Source organism: Akebia trifoliata, chromosome 5, assembly GCF_017979445.1.
Source record: "Akebia trifoliata isolate Shusen 1 chromosome 5, ASM1797944v1, whole genome shotgun sequence".
Classification (NCBI taxonomy): domain Eukaryota; kingdom Viridiplantae; phylum Streptophyta; class Magnoliopsida; order Ranunculales; family Lardizabalaceae; genus Akebia; species Akebia trifoliata.
In genome coordinates, this window is record NC_141379.1 from 34,425,674 (window position 1) to 34,446,597 (window position 20,924).

A 20,924-nucleotide genomic window follows, 5' to 3' on the forward strand; every position below is an offset into this window, starting at 1 on the left:
GATTAGCACAAATGACTCAAAATATCCTTGTCTTCAACCTTTTACCAAAAATCATTGAAAGTTCTTCAAATGAGCTTTCATCGTACCTTGGGACGATTTGGATAAGTTCTCAATTTTCTATCTAAATCTATGATAAAATAAATAAATAAATGAAATCGTAACTCAAAATGACTTAGTCAAGCAAATAGACGGTTCAACAATGAAGATGATGGGCTTTGAGGGCATTTCAGTCATTTCAGATTAGCCTTTCATGCAAGAACTCAGTCGTAGAGGTTGAGAGGGAAAATATCAGTTTGTATTTTGAACTCCGAAAAACCTTCACGGTTGGTCTCTCTCGCGCTCTCTCTCTCTCTCTCTCTCTCTCTCCTATTCAAGAGGAGAAGAAGATAAACGTCTCGCATCCCTCAAACTCTAATTTCACACATTTAGGTTTTTTGGTTCTAAATCCTTAACATCCCTTTCTAGGGTTTGTTTCTGGAATCCTAATTTCTCTTCCTAGGGTTTCTTCTTGTTCAATTCTTCAAGATCTAGGGTTTCAGATGGAAGTGAGATAGTTCGGCATGGAGCGTTCAATTGAACCAGCTAAAAATGAACAACGATAATGAAGAACCGAGTGGCGAAGGCATCATTGGTGGAAGATTTCATATAGTTCAGCCACATCGAGACCCTGAATCGAATTGGGCGGTCGATTTGGCCAAGAACCTCGAAAAGTATCTCTTAAAAATTTGTTCTGGTGAATTATCGGGCGAAGACGATGACGGTCACCTCTCTGTTAATTTTGCAGAAGGTTTGGGTTTGGGCTCCATTCTCTAATTAATCTTTGGTTTTATCCTCCAAAATTCAAATTTTCTTCTATTTTCAAGAGCTTAAAACAAATTTCCTGAAAAATGTAGCTGCTTTACTGCTTCAAGGCTCTGTTCAAGTGTACAGTCGAAAGGTGGAATATCTATACAGTTTGGTTTTGCATACTTTGGAGTTCATTTCTCAGAAAAGGTTCGAATTCGAACTCTTTATGCCCTTTAATTTGTTCTACTTCTACTTATATTCACTTTGGGTTTTTGATTAATTTGTTCCTGAGAATTTTCGTTTTATTTTCAAAGTGAGGCAAATGGGAAGATGAAAAGATCCAGACTTTTTTTCTCTCTGTAATAATATATGAACTTTTTTAATTTTTTTTTGAACAGGCAGCAGGATCAAACAGAAAAAAATTCAGTACAACAACAACCTGAAGGAAGTGATTCCCAGACAGTTGTTGATGAAGAAAATGAACCTTTTTTCGGTTTAGATGATATTCCGGGTAATTCAATTAGAAGTTTTTTTATATATATATAAAATAATAATTATTTTTTACTTAAAATGGTTTTTAGTTGGCTGATGTTGTTTACAATGGCAGTGGAAGCTAAAAATTGCCTCAATGATGAGCTTGATAAAGACGATGACTTGACTCATTTTGTAAGGCCTCCTGCAAATTTAGTTGTTCTAGAAGGCGATTGCTTTGATACTACTGGAGATGTTGGAGAATTGGAGTCATATCTGGTTAGTTGGTGATTGTTTTGACTCTTTATATTTATTTATTTTTTCCTTTCCAACTCATTGACTGGTTTGATTAATTTTGCAGTTAGCCACTCATGATCTTTACGAGGATTTTATTCTATTAGATCCTTCTGATGCGGGGGAAATTCAAGATTTTTTGAAGAGAGATAAAGATGGGTTAGGGAACAATGTTGGTCACAAGGGCAGTTCCTTGAAGTCTAAGTCTCGCAAAAGTGTTCTTCAATCTCCAACAAGACAGTCGGGGGGAAGGACTGCCCATAAATCACCTCTTGGAGAGAAACAAGATGCCAATCTCGATAAACCTCCTGCCTTTGATCTTCCTGAAAATGACTACCCTGAAGATGGGATGAATGGTGGATATTCAGAACATGTGGATGAGTCAGATTATGATGATGATGATCCATGGAAGCCTTTGAATCCCCATGAACCCGGGAACTTGAAAGTAAAACCATTTAAAAAAGGTTAGACAATCTTAGTAATTCCTCTTTAAAATTTCAATTTTTTGATGGATTAAACATATATTTTTTTGGTCCTAAACAGTAAATGTTCCCCAAAGGCAAAGGATAAGTTCTAGTAGGCGTGTCTCTTTAGCTACAGTGTTTCCCGTTGCAAGACTTCATGGCACCATCAGTCCAGAATTTACAGAAATATGGGAGGAACAAATCCAAGCTTGTGAAAGACTTAGGGAGTCACATTCTCCTTCACTTTATGAGAAGGTCTGTTTGCTTGGCAATTACATTTGCTCATATATCCATTTAAATTTTTTTACTGATACCTGGTTGTGATTGCAGCTACGACAATCTCTTGTTGATGGGGAAAATGAATCATACCCTGAGAATGAAAATGAAGACAATGGATATGACGTCCCTGATTTTGATATGCCCGAGAGTACTTACATGGATATGGAAGTATCTCCAAACCATGAAAAGGTTAACCTCTTCAATTACCCTCTCATAGCCTTAGTGTGTGTAAATGTGTCAGTTATTGGATGTGAGTGGTACTATAGTAACTTCCTATTAGATTATTGAATCTTAGACCAAATTGACATTTTCAGTCGGATAACTTATTATTTGATCTTTATGCAGCATGTCAATGATTTTCTTCATTCGTATAACAATGAAACCTTTGGGCAGGAAGATCCAGATTCTCAAGCAAGCCTTGAAGATCTTTGTCGGTCACACTTGGTATTTAGCTTCTCAAGATAGTTTTTTTTTTCTCGGTACTCAAGATAGTTTACTCTTACAATTCTGTATTGTAGAAATGATAAGTTGTCATTTTATGTTTTGTGTGTTCTTGTTTCGTAAGAGTTATAAGCTGCCTAACTGATTTCCCCCTTTTTCGAATGATTGAGCTGGATTTTAGAGAAGTTCAATTTCTTCACTTAGTCACCAAACCCAAGTAAACTGCATTGAGTAAAAATATATTTGCAACCTCTTGAAGAACCTAGTTCTTTTTATTATTTTTTTCAAGTTGTTGCAATATGTGGAAGTACTTAGTAGATTTTCTTCATTTATTGAATATTCTTCCATGTTTAACTTTATTTGGTTTTTCTCCTTGTTCTTTTTCTCTCCAAACAATTGTCTTTTTTCTTTTTCATTACCAAGTTAGCCAATGTGCTCAAGTATACTAGGGTTTGTTGAATTGGTACTTTGGTAGTTGGTAATGTATATTAGCAAGAACTTAGCCCTAAATATGATACATGTTTGAATTTGTAAGTTAATTTTTCTTAATTAAATGAATGACGAATGGGAAAAATTAATAGGTGAGAAGTATACTGATTGCTCTAAAGGGAAAAATTTATAAGGCATTAATAAGACCATGGCCATGTGGATTTAAATGTTGGCCAGTCAAGAAACATGTTTATGGAATGAAATTAGTAGAGGTGAGGAAGTTGAGATGGGTGAGTGGTTATATTAGGAAACATGGTTGAAGGGATCAAAACCAGGCTCCGGATTGTCTCTAGGGATTTGACCTGATTCCAAAAGCAAAAGTCAATTCCGAATTTCGGCCATTACGTTTGAGTCATGTCGAATTAGGACAAGTGGAGATAGAGTCAAGCTATGCTTTTCATTTCTCCAAACGCTTACTCACCCTCTTCAAATTTTCCAAGATGACATTAGGGCACATAAATACACAATCACTACTGCTAATTACTCCACCAGTTACCACCAAGAATCTCTCTTATTGGCCTTCAGCTACAGGCTTCGTATTGTTTTATTGTTCATACTATATGATACTGAACATTTTTATTTACTATTATGAACATCAAATTTCGATAGTACACTTCAATGCTAAGAGATCACAATCACATTTTCTCTATTTATGAGGTCCACATTTATTCTGGCAGTGACTACATTGATTTTGTTCTCTTAGTCATGAATCTCTTTGGAGAGGTAATGTATGATATATAACCTACTTTGTTTTTTTTTTGCGCAGGATGCTTTGCTTGCTAGCATAGCTGAATCTGAGAAGCAAACTGATTTGGCTACAAGGGTTTCAACGTGGAAACAAAGAATTGAGAACACCTTAGAAGAGCAGGTATGTTGTACCTTCGTGTTTGTTTCTAGTCATACTCTGATTTATTGTTACCAGTAACAAAATGCACTTTCCATGTTCTACTTGAGCCTTTCAATTGATTATAATTTTTCAATTTTCCATGTCTTTCACTTTTCAAGTGCAATTGATTATAACTTGATTGTGGCAGGATTCACACCCACCATTCAATATTCACGAATACGGTGAGAAAGTTCTGGACAAACTATCAGTGGAAGCAGACAGTAAAGGAGGTGCCCTGTCCTTTGCAGATGTGGTGAAGGGACAAGAAAAGCACGACGTTGCTAGGACTTTCTCTGCCCTTTTGCAGCTGGTGATTCCCATGTTAATTTCTGAAGAACCTTTTTCTTTTGCCCCGCCCTATAGGGTCGGGCTTTCACACCTTTAAACGGTTTTGGGGTAGTTTTCGTATTACAAATGAAAAAGGAATCATGGCAGGGACGATTTTGATATACCCTGCCCTGTTAACCCACCCCTCCCCGATTTTTAGATATAAATACATATACCCTCATAAGAAATTTAGGGATGTGGATGTGCATCTTCTAAATCTTATTAGGATTTACTTTGATCAAAAAATTGGAGATTTCCCAGTCTGATTAAGAAAAAGGAAAAAAATTGTGTTTAAAGGACAGGGCGGGGTTGGGTTTTAGAAATACTATTAGGGGTGGGGATGGGTTAAAACATTAGGACCCAACTCCCATGAACACTATTAATCAGGCCAGGCCATGCTGGGTTAAGCTAAACCCGCCCCCTAGCCACAAATACCACTTTTGCTACTACCCAAGTGTGGTACATACAAGATTTGTTGAGAAGGGATCTCTTATTTATTATAACGTATCTTTTGCTTTTCCAGGTAAACAATGGAAATGTTGATCTGGATAGAGGTGAATCTGGTAATCAGGCGGTGTGTTACACGGTTGTAAATCCTTTTTATGTGCGGCTTCTTGAAAGTGGCAAGAGACGGGAAGAGGTGCAACTCCGTTCATCGAAAAAGAGAGTGAATTCTCCCAAGGATAAACATCCCATTCAAGAAGACAGAGACAACCGCATTGGAAAAAAAATTCCGACAACCAGTTCATCATCTTTGGATTCTACCTTGGTAAAATCTTCAAAATCAAAGGGAAAGTTGATGGTGAAGAATGGTAAGTCCTTTGCAGTCCATCGTACCCCTGAAGGAAAGAGAAGACGGAGGTCTCGATTTATTGAACCAGTTGATTTGCAATCTGCAGAGTGACAAAAACTGGTTATTTTTTATAACTCAGTTTTGGTGGGTAAAGCTGCCCCCTAACAACCTCTAAGTTTCTAACAAAGCTAGGTTGACTGCCTGTATCTGTATTTATCTTTAGTTATGATGAAGATTTAGGATTTGGTTGATATACATATTGTATTCTAGGTCTTGTAACATCTTTATTAATTCAATATTCAAGTATCTTATATTTTCTGTTCTGACTCTTGTAAATATTAGTGTGCTCTTTTTACTCTAGATTTAGATTATTAGAAAGAACATTTCCCCTTTTTTCTTTTAGAGCTTTTTGCCTTAGAATTCCATGTACCTTTGAGTGGCCACTGAGTCGGGTCACCTTTGATCAGATGTTTCCTTCTTCAAGGTTCTTTCAAACAAAATATGTACACATTACCAAGCCAACCTTGTTGACATGTTGAATCATCACATCCATGCAGAACTTATCTGAAAATTAATTGTGTATCGCAATAGAACTCTACCATACAAGTACACTAAGTTGGATGATTTTCAGAGAAAATCAACAGCATCAATCATGGTTAATAGATACAAACTTGAAAGAGGCCGCATATTTAAGCTTGAGCACTATTAAGAACCCAGGCCAGCATGACAATAAATGCAAACACCACCAATCAACTATAACAAAAAATTTAACTACTACAGGTATACCCTTACTTTTATGTGTCATCATGAAGAGACTAGTTAAATAAATCTGAAGTGAAGAAGTTATCATGACCATTGATTCAAAAGTAATTATGGGACTTGTGATAAATGGGAAGTAAGGTGTGGGTTTCTACCAATTCTTACTCCTGTTTGGAGAACTGGAAATCTGTTTCCAGACACCTGAAATGAGCTTCCATTTCAGAGCCAACCCGAACTGAGATTTTACTTATAGCCCATTAAATAGCCAAACAAGGCTAGATATATGTAATGTATGCCCTCTGGAAGGAGGAACGTGCCGAGTCTTTATAAAATGGATTTTAATTCTTGGTCATCAATTGGACTGGTTTTCTTAGTTTCTTATCTGATTTTCTTTGTAGATTCAAAGATTTATTATGAAGAAGACGACTTCTAATTTTCTCCCTCTTCTCAAATGCAACAAAATGGGTGCTGCATTAACCCCAGAATCATAACTGATTATCCCATTGCGAAATTATATATATATATATATATATATATATATATATATATATATATATATAGATAATCCGATTGAAAATCACTTGAAGCCATGCTACCCAATTTATTTAATAGGTTTGGTATCCAAACAAAAGGAATAGGCGACCTTTTCCAGAACTACTCCTTATCAATTTGGTTTATAGGAACAGTCCTAGTTTAAACCTGATGAAGCTTTTCGTTCCCAACCACATCCCATCCCATTCCATGCCCTGCCCAGAGGACTAGCTTCCGATACTCATCTACAAATTACTGCAACGAAATAAATAAATGAATAAATGAATAAAAGAACAAATAAACGAACAATGACTTCCTCTTCATACATGGTCCACAAATGAAGATAGCTATGTTTATAAACATAAATGTAAGCTGGTTCTTGCTTAGTTTCCTTTTGGTATATATCATTTAAGTATGGCTTCTTTGATTCATAAATAACGCCCTTCTTTCACTTATTTTTGTGGACATCGACAATGAGCAAGCAAGATTATTTTGAAGTTGCTGCCCATGAGAAAGAAGACCAAATCATCTCGTATGCAACATAAGCAGCTCTGGTTTTTCAACCAATAGTTTCCACTCATTGCAGAATTTAGCAACTGTTGCTCCATCCACAACTCTGTGATCAGCCCCAATATTGACCTGAAAAGGAAATTAGCATGTTAAGACATGGGCATGTATATATATCAACAACTAACAAATCCAATTTTAGTAACATTTATCTGCAACAAATTCAATTATCATTATCAGAACAAATTATGTGCTTCTAGGTGAAGATAATGGAATGCCACAACTTTCAACTTGACATGAACCGTTCATCTATCCTTCCTTAGTTTCTATAATAAACCCAGCCGATAAAACCCTAAAAATTAAATTCTTCTCACTTCAGCCCACAGAATTTGTCCGCTATCATTAGGTCGCTCATCCTTAACATGCTCAAAACCTTTCCACCATAACTCGTAACCCTAATTTCCACACTGTTCAATTCCACCCTTGTGAGAACCAAATAAAAGCCTACCCTGAAGTCATGTATATCAGTTTGGCATTAGAGCTAATATCTATTATCACAACCGCTCCTATGATATCCCCTTGAAGATTATGTAGAAATTTCAATATCTTCCAAAATCCTGAAGTTACTCACCACAATGTCCCAGTTATTACAAGTCATGATGAGTAATAACAATATGATAGTGTTGATAAATGCATGAGTATATAGAAAACTAAACACGTGCCTTTGGACATGAAGAACGAACATTAAGGTGCATGCCATACACAAGTATAAAAAGTTATTTCTTACATTGACGATGGATGCAGGATATACACTTCCATCATCTGCAAAACGAGGAAGTTTCTGGATTCTGCCCATAGCGATGATGGCAACTTCAGGCAAGTTGAGGATTGGAGTTCCAACCTTTCCTCCAATTGCTCCAATGTTGCTTAGAGTTATCGTTCCACCAGAGATGTCCTCAGAGCTAAGCTTGTTATTTAATGCCAGTTGTTGTAACCGTGACAGTTCTTTCGTTATCTGATAACGAAAATGAACAAGGTTTAATATGATGGTCTGCATTTGATAAGAAAGGAGAAGAAAATAAAACATAAAGATCAAGCCTGGGATATATCACATCCTTCATCACTTGGAAATTGGGAATGTATAGAATGGCCACATAAATTTTAAAAACAGGTGAGAAATATAGGTAACATCATGTTTCCACCGTGTAATACAACAATATACAACTAAAACTTCAGTGAAATCATAAAACAAGAGTTTGAAAATGTAAGAGAACTATATGTTCGATTATAAGAGTTTTTTTTTTCCATCCCCTTTCTGACTATTTCAATGTCTAAGGCTTAATTTTTTTTTCCTCTACTTAAATATTTTATAAAATAAAAAAAAAGAAGACAAAATTGAAGGGTTGCGTTAAGGGTTTGAAATACAGCTGGTAATCTACTAGATGAATGGTCCAGATATACCATGTCATTGTATCACATGGAAGGAAAACTCTCTCTTAGCAAAAGGTATATAAGACATTCATGAAGACAAAGGCCCTGTTATACTCCTGGACTTTGGTTTTGACAGAATCCCAATGCTGTCAGTTTGATGATTGTCTTCAGATGTGGCAGTTTGATAGGTTACGAATCTGTTTTTTTTAGTAGTTGGTTGAGCTCTCCCTCACTAAGCTAATGTATTAATGTTTCTCAGAATAAACCTTTTTTTACCTATAAAAAAGATCTTTTCCTCCCATTCAAATGAATAGTTGATTCATTTGGCCGCAGAGAAGCCAAAAAATAGTTATAGAGAAAAGGCAAAAACAAAGGAAAGAGCATGGAAAGGCCAATGAATTCCATACCTCAACTTTGAAAATTCGAAAGAATATTGGAAAATGTAAGTATAGAATGGGAAAAAGAAGCAAAACAAACCTCCAGGATGGATAATGATTGGACCTTCTTTATGTTTGGTACAACTAAACCAGTTGGAGTAGCCATGGCAACTCCAATATTGTGGCAACCTACAATAAATCAACAGAATTGGAAGACACAATTCAATTCCAAACAAACGATAAGAACTAATACCATAAATAACAATAAGAAAACAAAATATGATCAGTCTGATACATATAATTTAACTACAAAATATTTTCCCATAAATTTGATGATGAAGCCTAGAAATATTAACACTTTCACAAAATGCTAGGCATAGTTGTAACAATTTGCTTGATGGGTGCATCTCAAATAGAGGATTACCAAAGGTATACTAATCAGATGGTTTTCTCAATGAGGGAAGCAGTTGTCATATTTTTTAAGACAAGTTGAAGGCTCTAAAAAACAACAGAAAGGCCAAAAGGAATGTAGAGTGAGAGTGATGTAGTAAGAAAGATATGAAGAACATGTCTTGACAGAACATATAGCAAGTATACTTATGGTCCGAGAGTCTAGGTTAAATGAGAACCCAAAAAGGTTAAAATACTCACCCCCTTGGCCTTCTAGTTTTTCACGGCTAAAGAATGGATTTCAAAAGTCAAGATGTATCTGTGCCCTTTACAATTGGACCTTCACCCATATTGAGAAAGAGAACATTTCATGTGATCATGTTCAATGGTATGATCACAAGCATTAACATGATTAAAAGGTGGTGGATTACAACTAACAAAAACATGGTGTCATGACCAAAAATTAAGAAAATACTCGGGCTATGCATTAAATGGTGGTGGATGAACAATTCATGTGTCATGGATGAATACAAGAAGAAATAGAAAATGTATTCTAGGACTATGTATTAAATGGCCAGTACTATTATTAGCATTATATAGTGAAAGCATCTGAGTATCTTACATCGAAAGGTAATACATGTGTGATTGGGAAACATGTATAAAATTAATTACTTCAGTCTCTGAAATGCCACAATATCATGAGAGCAGAAAGTGAGGAAACCACCTTAAATAGAAGAGTTTTGGTAATTTATAACGCAACCAAAAAAAAACATTTGTTCAGCATGCAAAACAAAGTGTAGAAATCCTTGTGGTCTTTGCTGGCTTTTTTTTTCATCTAGCAGCCATATTGCGGTTGCTATGCAAGCTTCAAAGGCTTAACAATCATCAAACAGGATAAGAGGCTCTAATGATAGCTGTTCTAGTACCATAAATGATTTGAAAATAAGGAAGGTGATAGCAAGCTAAGTTAGTTAAAGTCTGAATGTTGATACAACCTGGATTTAAAACCCTTCTTCACCAACTTATCAAAAAAAAAAAAACTCACCTTCACCAACTAATTACTAACCACTAACTTGCTTGGTTAGCAAATACTTGAAAATGAGAAAATAGTAACCACTCAACTATCTATTACTGAAAATATCAAGCCCTATACTAATAGAACAATTAATTTCCTGTGTAAATGGCCAGTTTTCATTCACCTTCTACAAAAAAAAAAAAAAAAAAAACAGTTGAAGTTGTACTTACCAAAAAGAAAAAAAAACACAAAAACAGTTGAATCTGTTAAGATATATATAATACTTAACAGCCGGCTCCTTCTCAATCAAAGAATCAGAAGTTGATAGAAATTGTGGAAACTAGTATTGAATATAAAATAGTGATAGAAGCAGGAGTTACTTGAGGCAGATTAATGTCAGCATACCTTTAAGGATGACCTCATCTAAGTCCTCACAGAAGGAACTATTTAATAAGGGATATTTACTCATCGCCATAGAAAGTGACTTTATTAAGAATGGCAGGTAAGTGTGTTTGACATCTGGATCGGAATTCTCATTTTTGAAAGCTGCTTTAAGTTCCACAAGAGCATCACAATTTATCTCTTCTAGATAGTAGAAATGTGGAACTTTTGCAGCCATGGTCATTGATTTAAACATTAGACGATGAAATCCCCTGCAAAAGGTCATAATTAATCAGTCAAAATCTTTAACAATCACAAAGATTTAGAATATTCATAACTTGAAATATAGCTGCTAAGCAACTAAAAGCCAAGAAATAAGGACACTTCATCAATTACATCATAGACTATTGTACCACACATAAATCCATAGCACTTCAACTTTAATCTCAGTGTCTCATTCTTTTTCAGTATAACTTTGTATGTATTATATGTAAGTGAATTTATGAATTGGTATTTATACAAGACCAACCATTCAGTAGTACAGTGTCATAGTAATTAACATACTGACAAGAATCCAACGTATTGGCTATGGCGACAAAATGTCATGGAAGTAATCTTTACCTGAGGGGAACTGTCTTATCTTCAAAGTGCCATCTATCTTCAGCCAATGCAGATAAAGATTTCTCCTCTTTAATGAACAACTGTTCTGAAGAACTTGCATCTGAAGAGGCTGATGGTTCTCCACACATCCCTTTGTTAGTAGCATAGTTCAGGACATCTTCTTTTAAAACCCTCCCATCTTTACCAGATCCTTGAATATCATTTATATTTATACCATATTGCTTTGCCAGGTGTCGGACGGCAGGAGAAGATAGAACCCCCCTTACAGTATGTTCATTGAGTGAGAAGTTTTCATTACTTGAGTCACATGTCGCAGGATTCAAAGACACAGTATTGTTTGAATCATCAGGAATAAATGTTGAGATTTGCGATTCTCCAACAATCATCTTCAAAAGAGTTTCTCCAACCTGCAAGTTGAACTCAAGGCATAACCAACCATCTTTGCAAAATGCAAGAAAACTGAAGAAAGAGTAGAAACATGAAATTATAGACAAGTAATGCATAAAACCAAATCACTTTAGAAGACTAAGCATGGATATTATCTCCTCCATCATCAACATATGGGTGTTTTTCCTTTCCAAGGAAAGTTCAAGATATATTGTATATTTCAAGCAAAAAACAATTTTATTGTAATTCTTTCTTCCAAACTATAAAAGAAAGACAGTCAACATGTTCCTGCTTGAAAGATCAAAATGCTTAAAACTCAAATAACATTATAGGTGATCGTAAATTGTTTAACTAAAGAATTAGGGCTTGGATAAATGCAAATTTTCACTTTTAAAGGGAACTCAACTCTTTTACCTTCACTATGTCACCGGGATTATAGAGAATCTGTGAAACTTGACCCTCATAACGGCTTGTTATTTCAATAGTCGCTTTGTCACTTTGAACTTCACAGAGGCGTTGAAATTCTTCGACTTGATCCCCCTGCCAGACCATATAATTAAGTTAGCATTTACTTCAGCTGTAACAACAAAACTATCAGTAATTCAGGCTACAAGTCATATAGAGGACAAAATATCAGATAGAACCACATTGAACCTTATATTGGTTCGCATATGTGTACAGTGAGTATCCCATTGCTAAGGAGAGGAAATCACCCCCCTTCTGTTTAACAGTGCTGAAGATCGGGATATAATTTTTTCTTTCTTTGATAATCTATGAATCTACCAAAAACAGGTGCATCCATCACCCAATTTTACAGTCTGGAAAAGAAACAAATAGTGTGGGTCTGTTAAGAAAGTTAATCTCATACATTTTACAAGGGAATAATATGCATCTCTTCTTAATTTTAGCTGTAAACAAATGAAATGAAGCATCAACTAATATCCAGAAAGATATACAGAGATATCTAAAAGCTTACTGAAATAAGATACATAGAAAATGTAATAATATCTTTACTTGAAAAATTAAGAAAACAACAAAATACTCTCACCAACTACAATTTGGAACAACAGATACTGATAACCACAAACAACAATGAAAGAAAGGTCAGGTGAAGCCTTTCAACTCAGAAGTCTGCCAAGCAATGATAACCAGCAGTGATGACATGATAAATTAAACAAAGTATACCATGAATGAAAAATAATCTGCTCACCTCTCTCACAAACCATTGGAGGAGCTCACACTCAGCAATACCTTCACCAGTTTGTGCCAAAGGTACATCAACTACCCCACCTACTGAAAGATCAACCCAAGCTTGACTTGAGAAGGGGCATTTCTTTGTTGTATATGAATTGTTCAACTATAAAAGGAATACATAAGAAACATAATATTAACACAACATAAAATGACTAAAGATAGAAAATAATATTATAAAGAAAAACCTCACTACATTAGCTAAAAAAAAACACAATAACACAACAAACAGGTTTAATCACCCATGGAAATTGGTACCAACAAAAGGTAAAAATAACATTCAAGATAAAATGCAGCAAAATCATCATTCATAAGTTTTAACCAGTTTCACCATTTACTGATAACTAAAAGAGCAGTACTTCATAGAAAGTTTAACTCTTCAAGGGGGGAGCCATATAGGAAAACTGATTGAAGCTTAGGGTCTTGCATATCGTACTCAAATTGCAATTCAATTGAGACTCCACCAAAATCCCCCGTTCTCAGACACACTATAGCAATGATGACTCCATGAAATCCCTTGCCGCCACCTGCAGTTCATCATCATTTATGCCTTACACAAACTTTGGTGTTGGCATGAACCCTGTTTCTTCATTCAATTCTATCTAGAGTCTAGGCTTATATCTTTTGTCAAGGCTTGCATCTACAGAAATTTTCTTACTACTTCAATCCACTTCATTTTTTGCCTTGAAATTTTAGGACCTTCAATTTGCATTAAATCACTCAGTAGTATTGTCACTGGTTGTTGTGTGAACAAACACCTAAATCTACTTTCCAATATCTTTTATCTTATTGATTCTATCACAATCTGTAGTCCAATTTCCTTTGTTCAAAAATGGAATCTAGATAGTGAAAAATCATATTTTTTTATAATAATGATGAATGCACGAGATAAATCATACGCTGTCTGTATGCGGCCGATGTGGCAAGGGCACAGAACCACAGAACCACAGATCTTTTTCCTAGTGTATCCCAAAGAAAAAGATCTATGGTTTTGTGCCCTTGCCACATCGACCTTGTATGATTTACCGCATGTATTCGTCACGATTTTTTTTTTTCAGACCCTCGAAAAACGCCATTTTCAAGAACAATCAAGAAAGAATATCTATTTTTCTAGTATAATCTTTCAATCCAGACCTAAACAAAGAGGTGGCCACACCAATTTAACAATCTGTAGGTTTTAGTAAAGAAAATTCTCGATTCAATTCACGAACACTTGTATGAACTTAAAGAGTATAATTAACAAGATAATTGTGAAATTTGAATTTTATTGAGAATTCTTGGATGAATATTACATAAATTCTGATAGGATATTTATAAGGATTACATCAACCAAGATAAGGAAACTAGCCTAACATAAATATTCTAATTTATTAGAACTTCCTAATGTATTGCTACATATATTATTCCCCAACATTCCCTTCCTTTTGAGATGAGATACATTGATATGATATAATGTATCTCATGTATCATAATATGGTGCATCCGGTTCTCTAACAATAATCTCAAAAGAAAAAAATAATAATAATAAATAAATAACAATCACAAACCTTTTAACATTTCAAGAAGAAAAAACAAAACAAAACAAAATTCAAAGGTGCAGAAAAACAATTCCACCTCTTCACATCAATCTAGAACTAATTCATAGAACCCTATAATAGAAGCAAAATCGTAAACAAAACAAACTAACAACATAGATCAATAAAGTTTAATTCCAAGAACAACAGAGACTCACATCGATGTGATTAGCAAAAGAAAAGGAGTTAACAGAGGGGCAATTAGAGACTATCGATCGAGAAGAAAACCCTAGAAATGAATTCTTCTGCTCCCGAGATGCTGATGGCGCACGTTTAGAGTTGTACGCACACCCAACTCGTGCACCGGAAATCAATGCTTTCTTCTGCAAAATGCGCCGCGAGATCATCTTTCCAAATAGGATACAATGGGATTTTGTAAATTGTGTTGTGTAAATCGCACCTATGACTACTACTTGTAGTATATAGAGTCAAACGAGAGTCTTTTTCGCGGGAATGGAGGCGTATCTAGCTATCTATCTATCATCCGCTTGAAGTGCGGGGATTTGCACCTCCCATGTGGTTTCTGTGTTGGATGTTAAAAGGTACTCGTGATTTTGCCATCTAGTTGTTGATCTGATCTAGCGGTTGATATTGTTGGTGAGTTTGATTGTTGTATTGGGAATGATGCAGCGGGATGCATGAGATAATTTCTATAAATAATAGTTTTATTGGATCAGAACTATCTGACCTGGTTAACAGGGCAGTCACGTGAGTCATATCCACGAAGGATTGTGTTGCCGTCAGCCTCGGTATCAATGGGCTGGGCAATGCATTCGTTTTGGATTGGGTTAGGCCCATTAATTATAGGTCTGGGTTTGGGTTTGAAGTTCAGATCTGTCATTTTAAGTAGCCAAGCCCCGCCTGCTCTCTATTGTTCTATTGTATTGTAAATAATGCCCCCATCTCTCCCTCCCCAGGCCCAAAAAAAAAAGAGGACCGAGTGCATTAAGGACGGGTGGTGATGGACTAGACTTGGGCTTACTGATTTTATAAAGCCCCAGTTCGGTTAATAGATGGACTGATCTTGGGTTAGGATTTTAATTCTGATTAACCTGGCCCATTTAAGAACTTGTGCATTGACACCCCTTGCTACCTGGTACGACCACAAATCATATCAAATGGGCCCAAAACAAAATTTGATAAGTGATCTTTCGAGACCAAATCAGAGCTATAGAGAACCTAATTTTAAAGATCATTGACCTATTTATTAATTTTCGTCATGATCATCAATTGCTTCTCAACAGTTTTGGTTGCACAAATCTAGGCCCATCAAAAGGGCTGCCCAGCACCGTTGGCTCATTTTTGGGCCTTGACTATTTAAAGAAATAATATGTGGATCAACCCAATGTCTAGTTTTGATTGAGCCTTGTCAAAAAATATTTGGGCTCATGAAAAGGTTCGACAAATGCTTAGTAAACCTGATTTTGTTTTTCTCGAGTTTGGATCATTTTTTAGATTCTATCGACACACCTTGCATTGCTCGGATCTATTTACATTACGGATTGCAGGACCCTTACATCATTATGAACATATTTACTAGTTCTATCCTCAGTAATTGCTTGAATCTTGATATTTTCTTTTTGTCACTTAATTACTTACCCTCATTGCTGGGATCCTTGTGACAATAGATGATGATGATGACGACGGTGAAGCACATGTACTACTATTCGTCTATTAGTACCTGATTATGCTATAAGCCCAAATCCATTTATACAGGTTTGGGTCCATCATTTGGTCCAGAGTAATAATCCATCTGTTTGTCAATGGATTTGGTCCAATGTCATGATACATCATCGTCATCGCAATGGAAGTCTTATTTCAAAGAATTTGGATTGATTGAATGAATATTATTCATCTAAATAATAACCTTGGTGTGTAAAACAAAGGTAAGATTTCTCTCCTTTCCCACTAAGGATGGTGTGTCTTGTTCAAAAGTTAAAATTTCCCCTCTCCACATCAACCAGGCATGCTCATCACGACCTTTCAATTGATAGCCACACATGCTTTGCTTAATATAGTTAAAAAAAGCTCTTTTTTTCAAAAGCAAAAGAAACCCTTATACGAAAATCCTCCATCTTTCAACTAATGTTACTTGCCATGTTGGGACCTACATGACTTAACATAATCCTCTCCTACTAATCATAATTGCTTCCAATTAAATTTATATAGTTCTTGTCCCATCAAAAAGCCCATGACCCTCCCTTTCTGTTATTTTCCTTGTAGTTGAAATTGTAAATATTTTTTTTTCTTCTAAATTGAAAAATATTACAAGCATGACCAATCAGTTTTATATTTTAATTACTTAGTTAAAAAAGGGAAGTGTGACTATCACATTGATCGATCGATGTTGAATATTGGGTAAACAATCATTCTCACTGATGGTTCTAACTCAAATGTCCTCACCAGATCATGTCGGTATCTTTGAATAAGATCTATAATCAATTAATTAGTTGACTATGGTCTTACCTTTACAGATTTAATTATCAGTGTTGATCATACTAATACTAGAAAATCAACAATAATAAAAAAATTCATTAACTAGCATAACTCAATTTGGCCGACAATTAATTGCCTTCATTAGCATTCATTTCAATTAAATTTTCAAAGTCAAGTTTGCTAATCATGCTTCATATATAGATTAAAATTTTCAACATATATCTACCCCCATTCAATCTTAGTTCAATTTTATATATATATATATATATATATATATATATATATATATATATATAGTTTTTATGGAAGGAATACTAATTAATAGGTCAAAGATGCCCCTATCCGTTTTTGTTGACTCAAATTGGCCGACCTAGTTTTGGGCGGTTGATGTCTTGATGAGGTATCTATTCTATGGAAATCATTAGGTTTCATTTCTATATTGAAGAATGTTACAAGAATTTTGATAATGTGACTGGCTAACGCACCTGATGCCATTTTCTCTCTCCTGCCCATATTGAAAAAAAAGAAAATTTTCTGATCGGATGCAATGGAGTTGTAGAGGGTAAAATTATATGAACTTTAAAAAAAAAATTATAAAATAGTTATTTTTCACTGTTGAATTTTATTTTTAAATTTGAGTTCTTGCTCGCTTGTCCATTTTCAACACTTTGGATCAATCTCGAAAAACAATTTTTTTTTATTATTTTAGAATATGAATATTTTCATGAAATTTAAAAGATTGTGTTGTTGGATTGTAAATATAATAATAAATGTGGGTCCATCGACTCTTTTTAAGATTTGAAATCTAAAAAAATAAATATGTGGGCAGCGGGCATGAAAGAGAATCTCTCTATCGCTGATGTCATTCGTGCCACATTTCAAATGTTTGTTCCCCACATGCCAAAACTGTATCACATTATCAACACTCATGTTACAAGCATGATCAGTCAATTTCATGTTTTAATTACTTATTGAAAATGAAGAATTAGGACACTCCCAAGAAAAGCTCGAACGACCTTTTATACGAAAAACTAGCTGCATCTGAAACCAATACAATGGGCAGGTAAAGAATATTTGTCATTGTTACAGGTGAATCCTAATATGAATTTATCTTAGAAAAACCTGATTTCGAAATGGGGTGAAAAGAAAATTTCATAATGGAATTTATAAATTGAGTGGTTGATACTAAAGATGCATGTTAATATCTTACCACTACTTTTATTAATTTCAGTGTTGATTCAATACATATTAGAATATTAATTTAAAATAAAAACTAATCGTCATGGAACTAGATTTGGTATAAAATTTAGTGTCTAAACTTGGCTTAAGAAAAATCCAGTAAAAATAAAGATTGATTGGTGCCTTGGTCAAATCATTTGAGATCAAGTTAGTTCTTGAGAAACTTTTTGATTGTTTGAAAAGTCTTTTTCAGAAAACAATATGGTTAAAGATTAATCAGACTTTGGTTTAATTAGATTTGTGAGTCATATTTTGGGTCCCTGAAAACCACTATCACACCAAATCAAGTGAGACATAAAGATCACTCTTAGTCATTTTAAATTTTTTGTAAAGTACCTTTAAATTATATCAAATAAATGTTGGGAATAATCTTAAATGACCAATGTCATCAAAGAAATACCCCACTTTGATTCATATCGTAGAATCTTTAGAACATAAAACTCCCATTTGCTTATAATCATGATTGGTGTTTTCTAATTGTGACTAAAGATAATTGGTTTTCTTATAATTAAAGAAGAAGCCCTAACTTTGGGAGACGATTGATTGATTGACCAGTGTTTGATGCACTTTTTTAGCTTGATTTCAGCTAAACTCATTAGTCATATTGGGATGCTTTTACCAAATGATGTTTCATTGAAGAAAAAAGAATCAAACTAAAAATCTACTTATATTCCCTCAATCTTAATTTAATCTATGATTAACGGAAGAATGATCAAAAGGTCAAAAGGTAGGCACTTGATGGGGGATAAGAGACCAAACAATGTGGAAGATCAATTGGAAGGAGATTCTCTCCACTAACATTCCCATTCTAGATATACTATCATTATACTTAGGGTTAAAGTAAATGAAGTTTTTCAATTAGGATATGTATGATTTTTTTTTTTAAGGGGGAGGGAGAAATGCAATTTGCCACACATTTGATTGTCCATCTTTTCTTGAAACCCATTTTCTTCCCAAGAAAATTATGGGAAAACCCTTTTTTTTCTCCTTATTATAACTCCCATCCCCAAAATTTAAAAACCCTCTTTTAAAGATTTTCTAATGTGCAATATTCAAATAATACATGTAAACATTTTCATAGGATCATTTTCCCAACAAAATTATTTTCCGGAGAAATATTTTATTTTATTTTTATTTTTATTATTCTCAACTATCATATATACCATTGGTGGAAAAAAAGAAAAAGAAAAAGGAATAAAAAAAAAAAAAGGGAAAAAAATAATGAAGAACTGGGCCCTATGAGTGGTTGAACACAAGACTCCCTACAAAACCCATTATCCTAGGATACACAGTATCTTCTCTATGTTTTGTTTTTCAACAAAAGTAGATTCAAAACCAAGCAACAAAGTACTTGTATTGGACATGAAAGGAGGCACTTAATGTCAACTTTTGCTGCAAGTTGTGGTTGTTGTTTAAGCTTTAGAAGGAGATAATGAGATCTATAATATTATTGGTTGTTGGTGATATCCTTCTCCTACAGCAAGAAGGCTTTCAAGTTCAACTACACAGTGAGTAATGTACAAGACACAGTACTCTAATACTCATTGCATGGAAGAGAAGTTGTCTCTTGTTTGAGTTTTAGAAAACATCCACCTGAAACTGGGGACCAAAGAGATGGTATCTTCCCAACATAACCTCATCAATTTTGCAACAGATGTGACCAGCAGATGTGGTACCGTCCCCTCCTACACGTGTGTGTGTCTGTTACACGTGTCAATCTTGTATTGGTAGTACTGGACTACACTCTCCCATCTTTGATGTGATAAATTGATTTGAAACACAATTTGTAGTGGGATCATTATTGTTGTTGTTAATTATTGATTCCTTTGATCTACTAGTTCTCCATGTTAGTAATATGAGGTAGAGGGGGTAGTATTATTACCATACAGTCCCACTCAAAAGGAATGTGTGTCAGTTGAATGTATATATTAAGAAAAAAGAAAAGTAATGAAATTGAAAATGGATATGAAGACAATTGAATTAATATAAAGACATTACTTTAGACATAATTAAATGTGTAATATGACTCGTTCAACTGAGACCTTACATTTTGGGATAATATTTTTGTTTTCTTATTTTTCTTTTCAATTAATTTCGTATCCCAAAGTTGAAGGTTAGAGATTTTTTCGATGTGTGTCCTTTTTGCATTAGTTTATACCAAAGTACTTGTGGGGGAAAAGATATTCTGCCACCACCTCGAGATGCATGGCATAATTGATGAGGGTCTTCTGGTTGTCTTCTCCAATCATTTAATTTATTTTGGTGAAATGTTTGTAATTTTATCATAATACTAAGTTAGTAAATAGTTTAATAGGGTATTGCATAACTTAGATCAGAGAAGATTATGTACCTTTACCTTGATTTTTCTTTCTTTATAATAAGGTTAATTAAGGGTTTGTGGGTGAATCATGAGCTCCAACCACTTAGCTCAATGTCCCCTTTCTTTTTGCCAAATATTAAGCCACTCAGAATCATGCTTTCTTTGATAGAGTCAATTACTACTAATTCGATGATTCTCAGGATTCGTCAAGATCCTACTTTGTGCGTGCTTGCTATGTCGAGAATTCCATTTGAGCGGATCTCTCTTTCAGTCAAAAGCTCTGATTGATTTATCCCTTTGAGTGTTGTGCTTATCTTCTGACTTCTCATTCAAGAGGTTCTTCTGTTCATGTCACTGGTTCTACGTCACTCTTTTGATGACACGTACACTCACGCAAAGATATGTATTTTTTACCTATCACATATGTATGTGTGTATATACAAGCATTATCTTTTTCTAAAAAGGGTTATGGATG

The 20,924-nt window shown here is 34.6% G+C and overlaps 2 protein-coding genes across 2 annotated transcripts; one reads left to right on the forward strand and one right to left on the reverse strand.

Annotated features, from left to right (window-relative positions):
• Window positions 1–315: 315 nt before the first annotated feature.
• On the forward strand, window positions 316–5,548 carry HEB2 (condensin-2 complex subunit H2-like protein). The gene is made up of 11 exons (XM_086444159.1): window positions 316–787; window positions 894–993; window positions 1,185–1,297; window positions 1,394–1,536; window positions 1,619–2,015; window positions 2,095–2,270; window positions 2,346–2,483; window positions 2,640–2,738; window positions 3,991–4,092; window positions 4,259–4,420; window positions 4,961–5,548. Exons 1-11 carry the CDS (start codon window positions 589–591, stop codon window positions 5,339–5,341), a joined length of 2,010 nt encoding a protein of 669 aa, XP_086300285.1. The 5' UTR covers window positions 316–588; the 3' UTR covers window positions 5,342–5,548.
• A 1,270-nt stretch (window positions 5,549–6,818) lies between these two features.
• On the reverse strand, window positions 6,819–14,913 carry BCE2 (2-oxoacid dehydrogenases acyltransferase family protein). Its single transcript, XM_086444160.1, has 8 exons — window positions 14,613–14,913; window positions 12,840–12,986; window positions 12,044–12,169; window positions 11,243–11,649; window positions 10,646–10,893; window positions 8,936–9,024; window positions 7,815–8,042; window positions 6,819–7,159 (listed from the first exon to the last, which is right to left on the reverse strand). Exons 1-8 carry the CDS (start codon window positions 14,799–14,801, stop codon window positions 7,046–7,048), a joined length of 1,548 nt encoding a protein of 515 aa, XP_086300286.1. The 5' UTR covers window positions 14,802–14,913; the 3' UTR covers window positions 6,819–7,045.
• Between the last annotated feature and the right edge of the window lie 6,011 nt (window positions 14,914–20,924).

Bases quoted from the DNA above. Each gene is read 5' to 3' on its own strand.
- BCE2 (XM_086444160.1), bottom strand. From the start codon at position 14,801: ATGATCTCGCGGCGCATTTTGCAGAAGAAAGCATTGATTTCCGGTGCA. The intron at 9,025-10,645 runs GTATGCTGACAT...GATTTATTGTAG, and splicing joins AGATGAGGTCATCCTTAAAG to GTTGCCACAATATTGGAGTT. The intron at 8,043-8,935 runs GTTTGTTTTGCT...TTTCGTTATCAG, and splicing joins AATCATTATCCATCCTGGAG to ATAACGAAAGAACTGTCACG.
- HEB2 (XM_086444159.1), top strand. From the start codon at position 589: ATGAACAACGATAATGAAGAACCGAGTGGCGAAGGCATCATTGGTGGA. The intron at 994-1,184 runs GTTCGAATTCGA...TTTTTTGAACAG, and splicing joins GAGTTCATTTCTCAGAAAAG to GCAGCAGGATCAAACAGAAA. The intron at 2,016-2,094 runs GTTAGACAATCT...GGTCCTAAACAG, and splicing joins AGTAAAACCATTTAAAAAAG to TAAATGTTCCCCAAAGGCAA.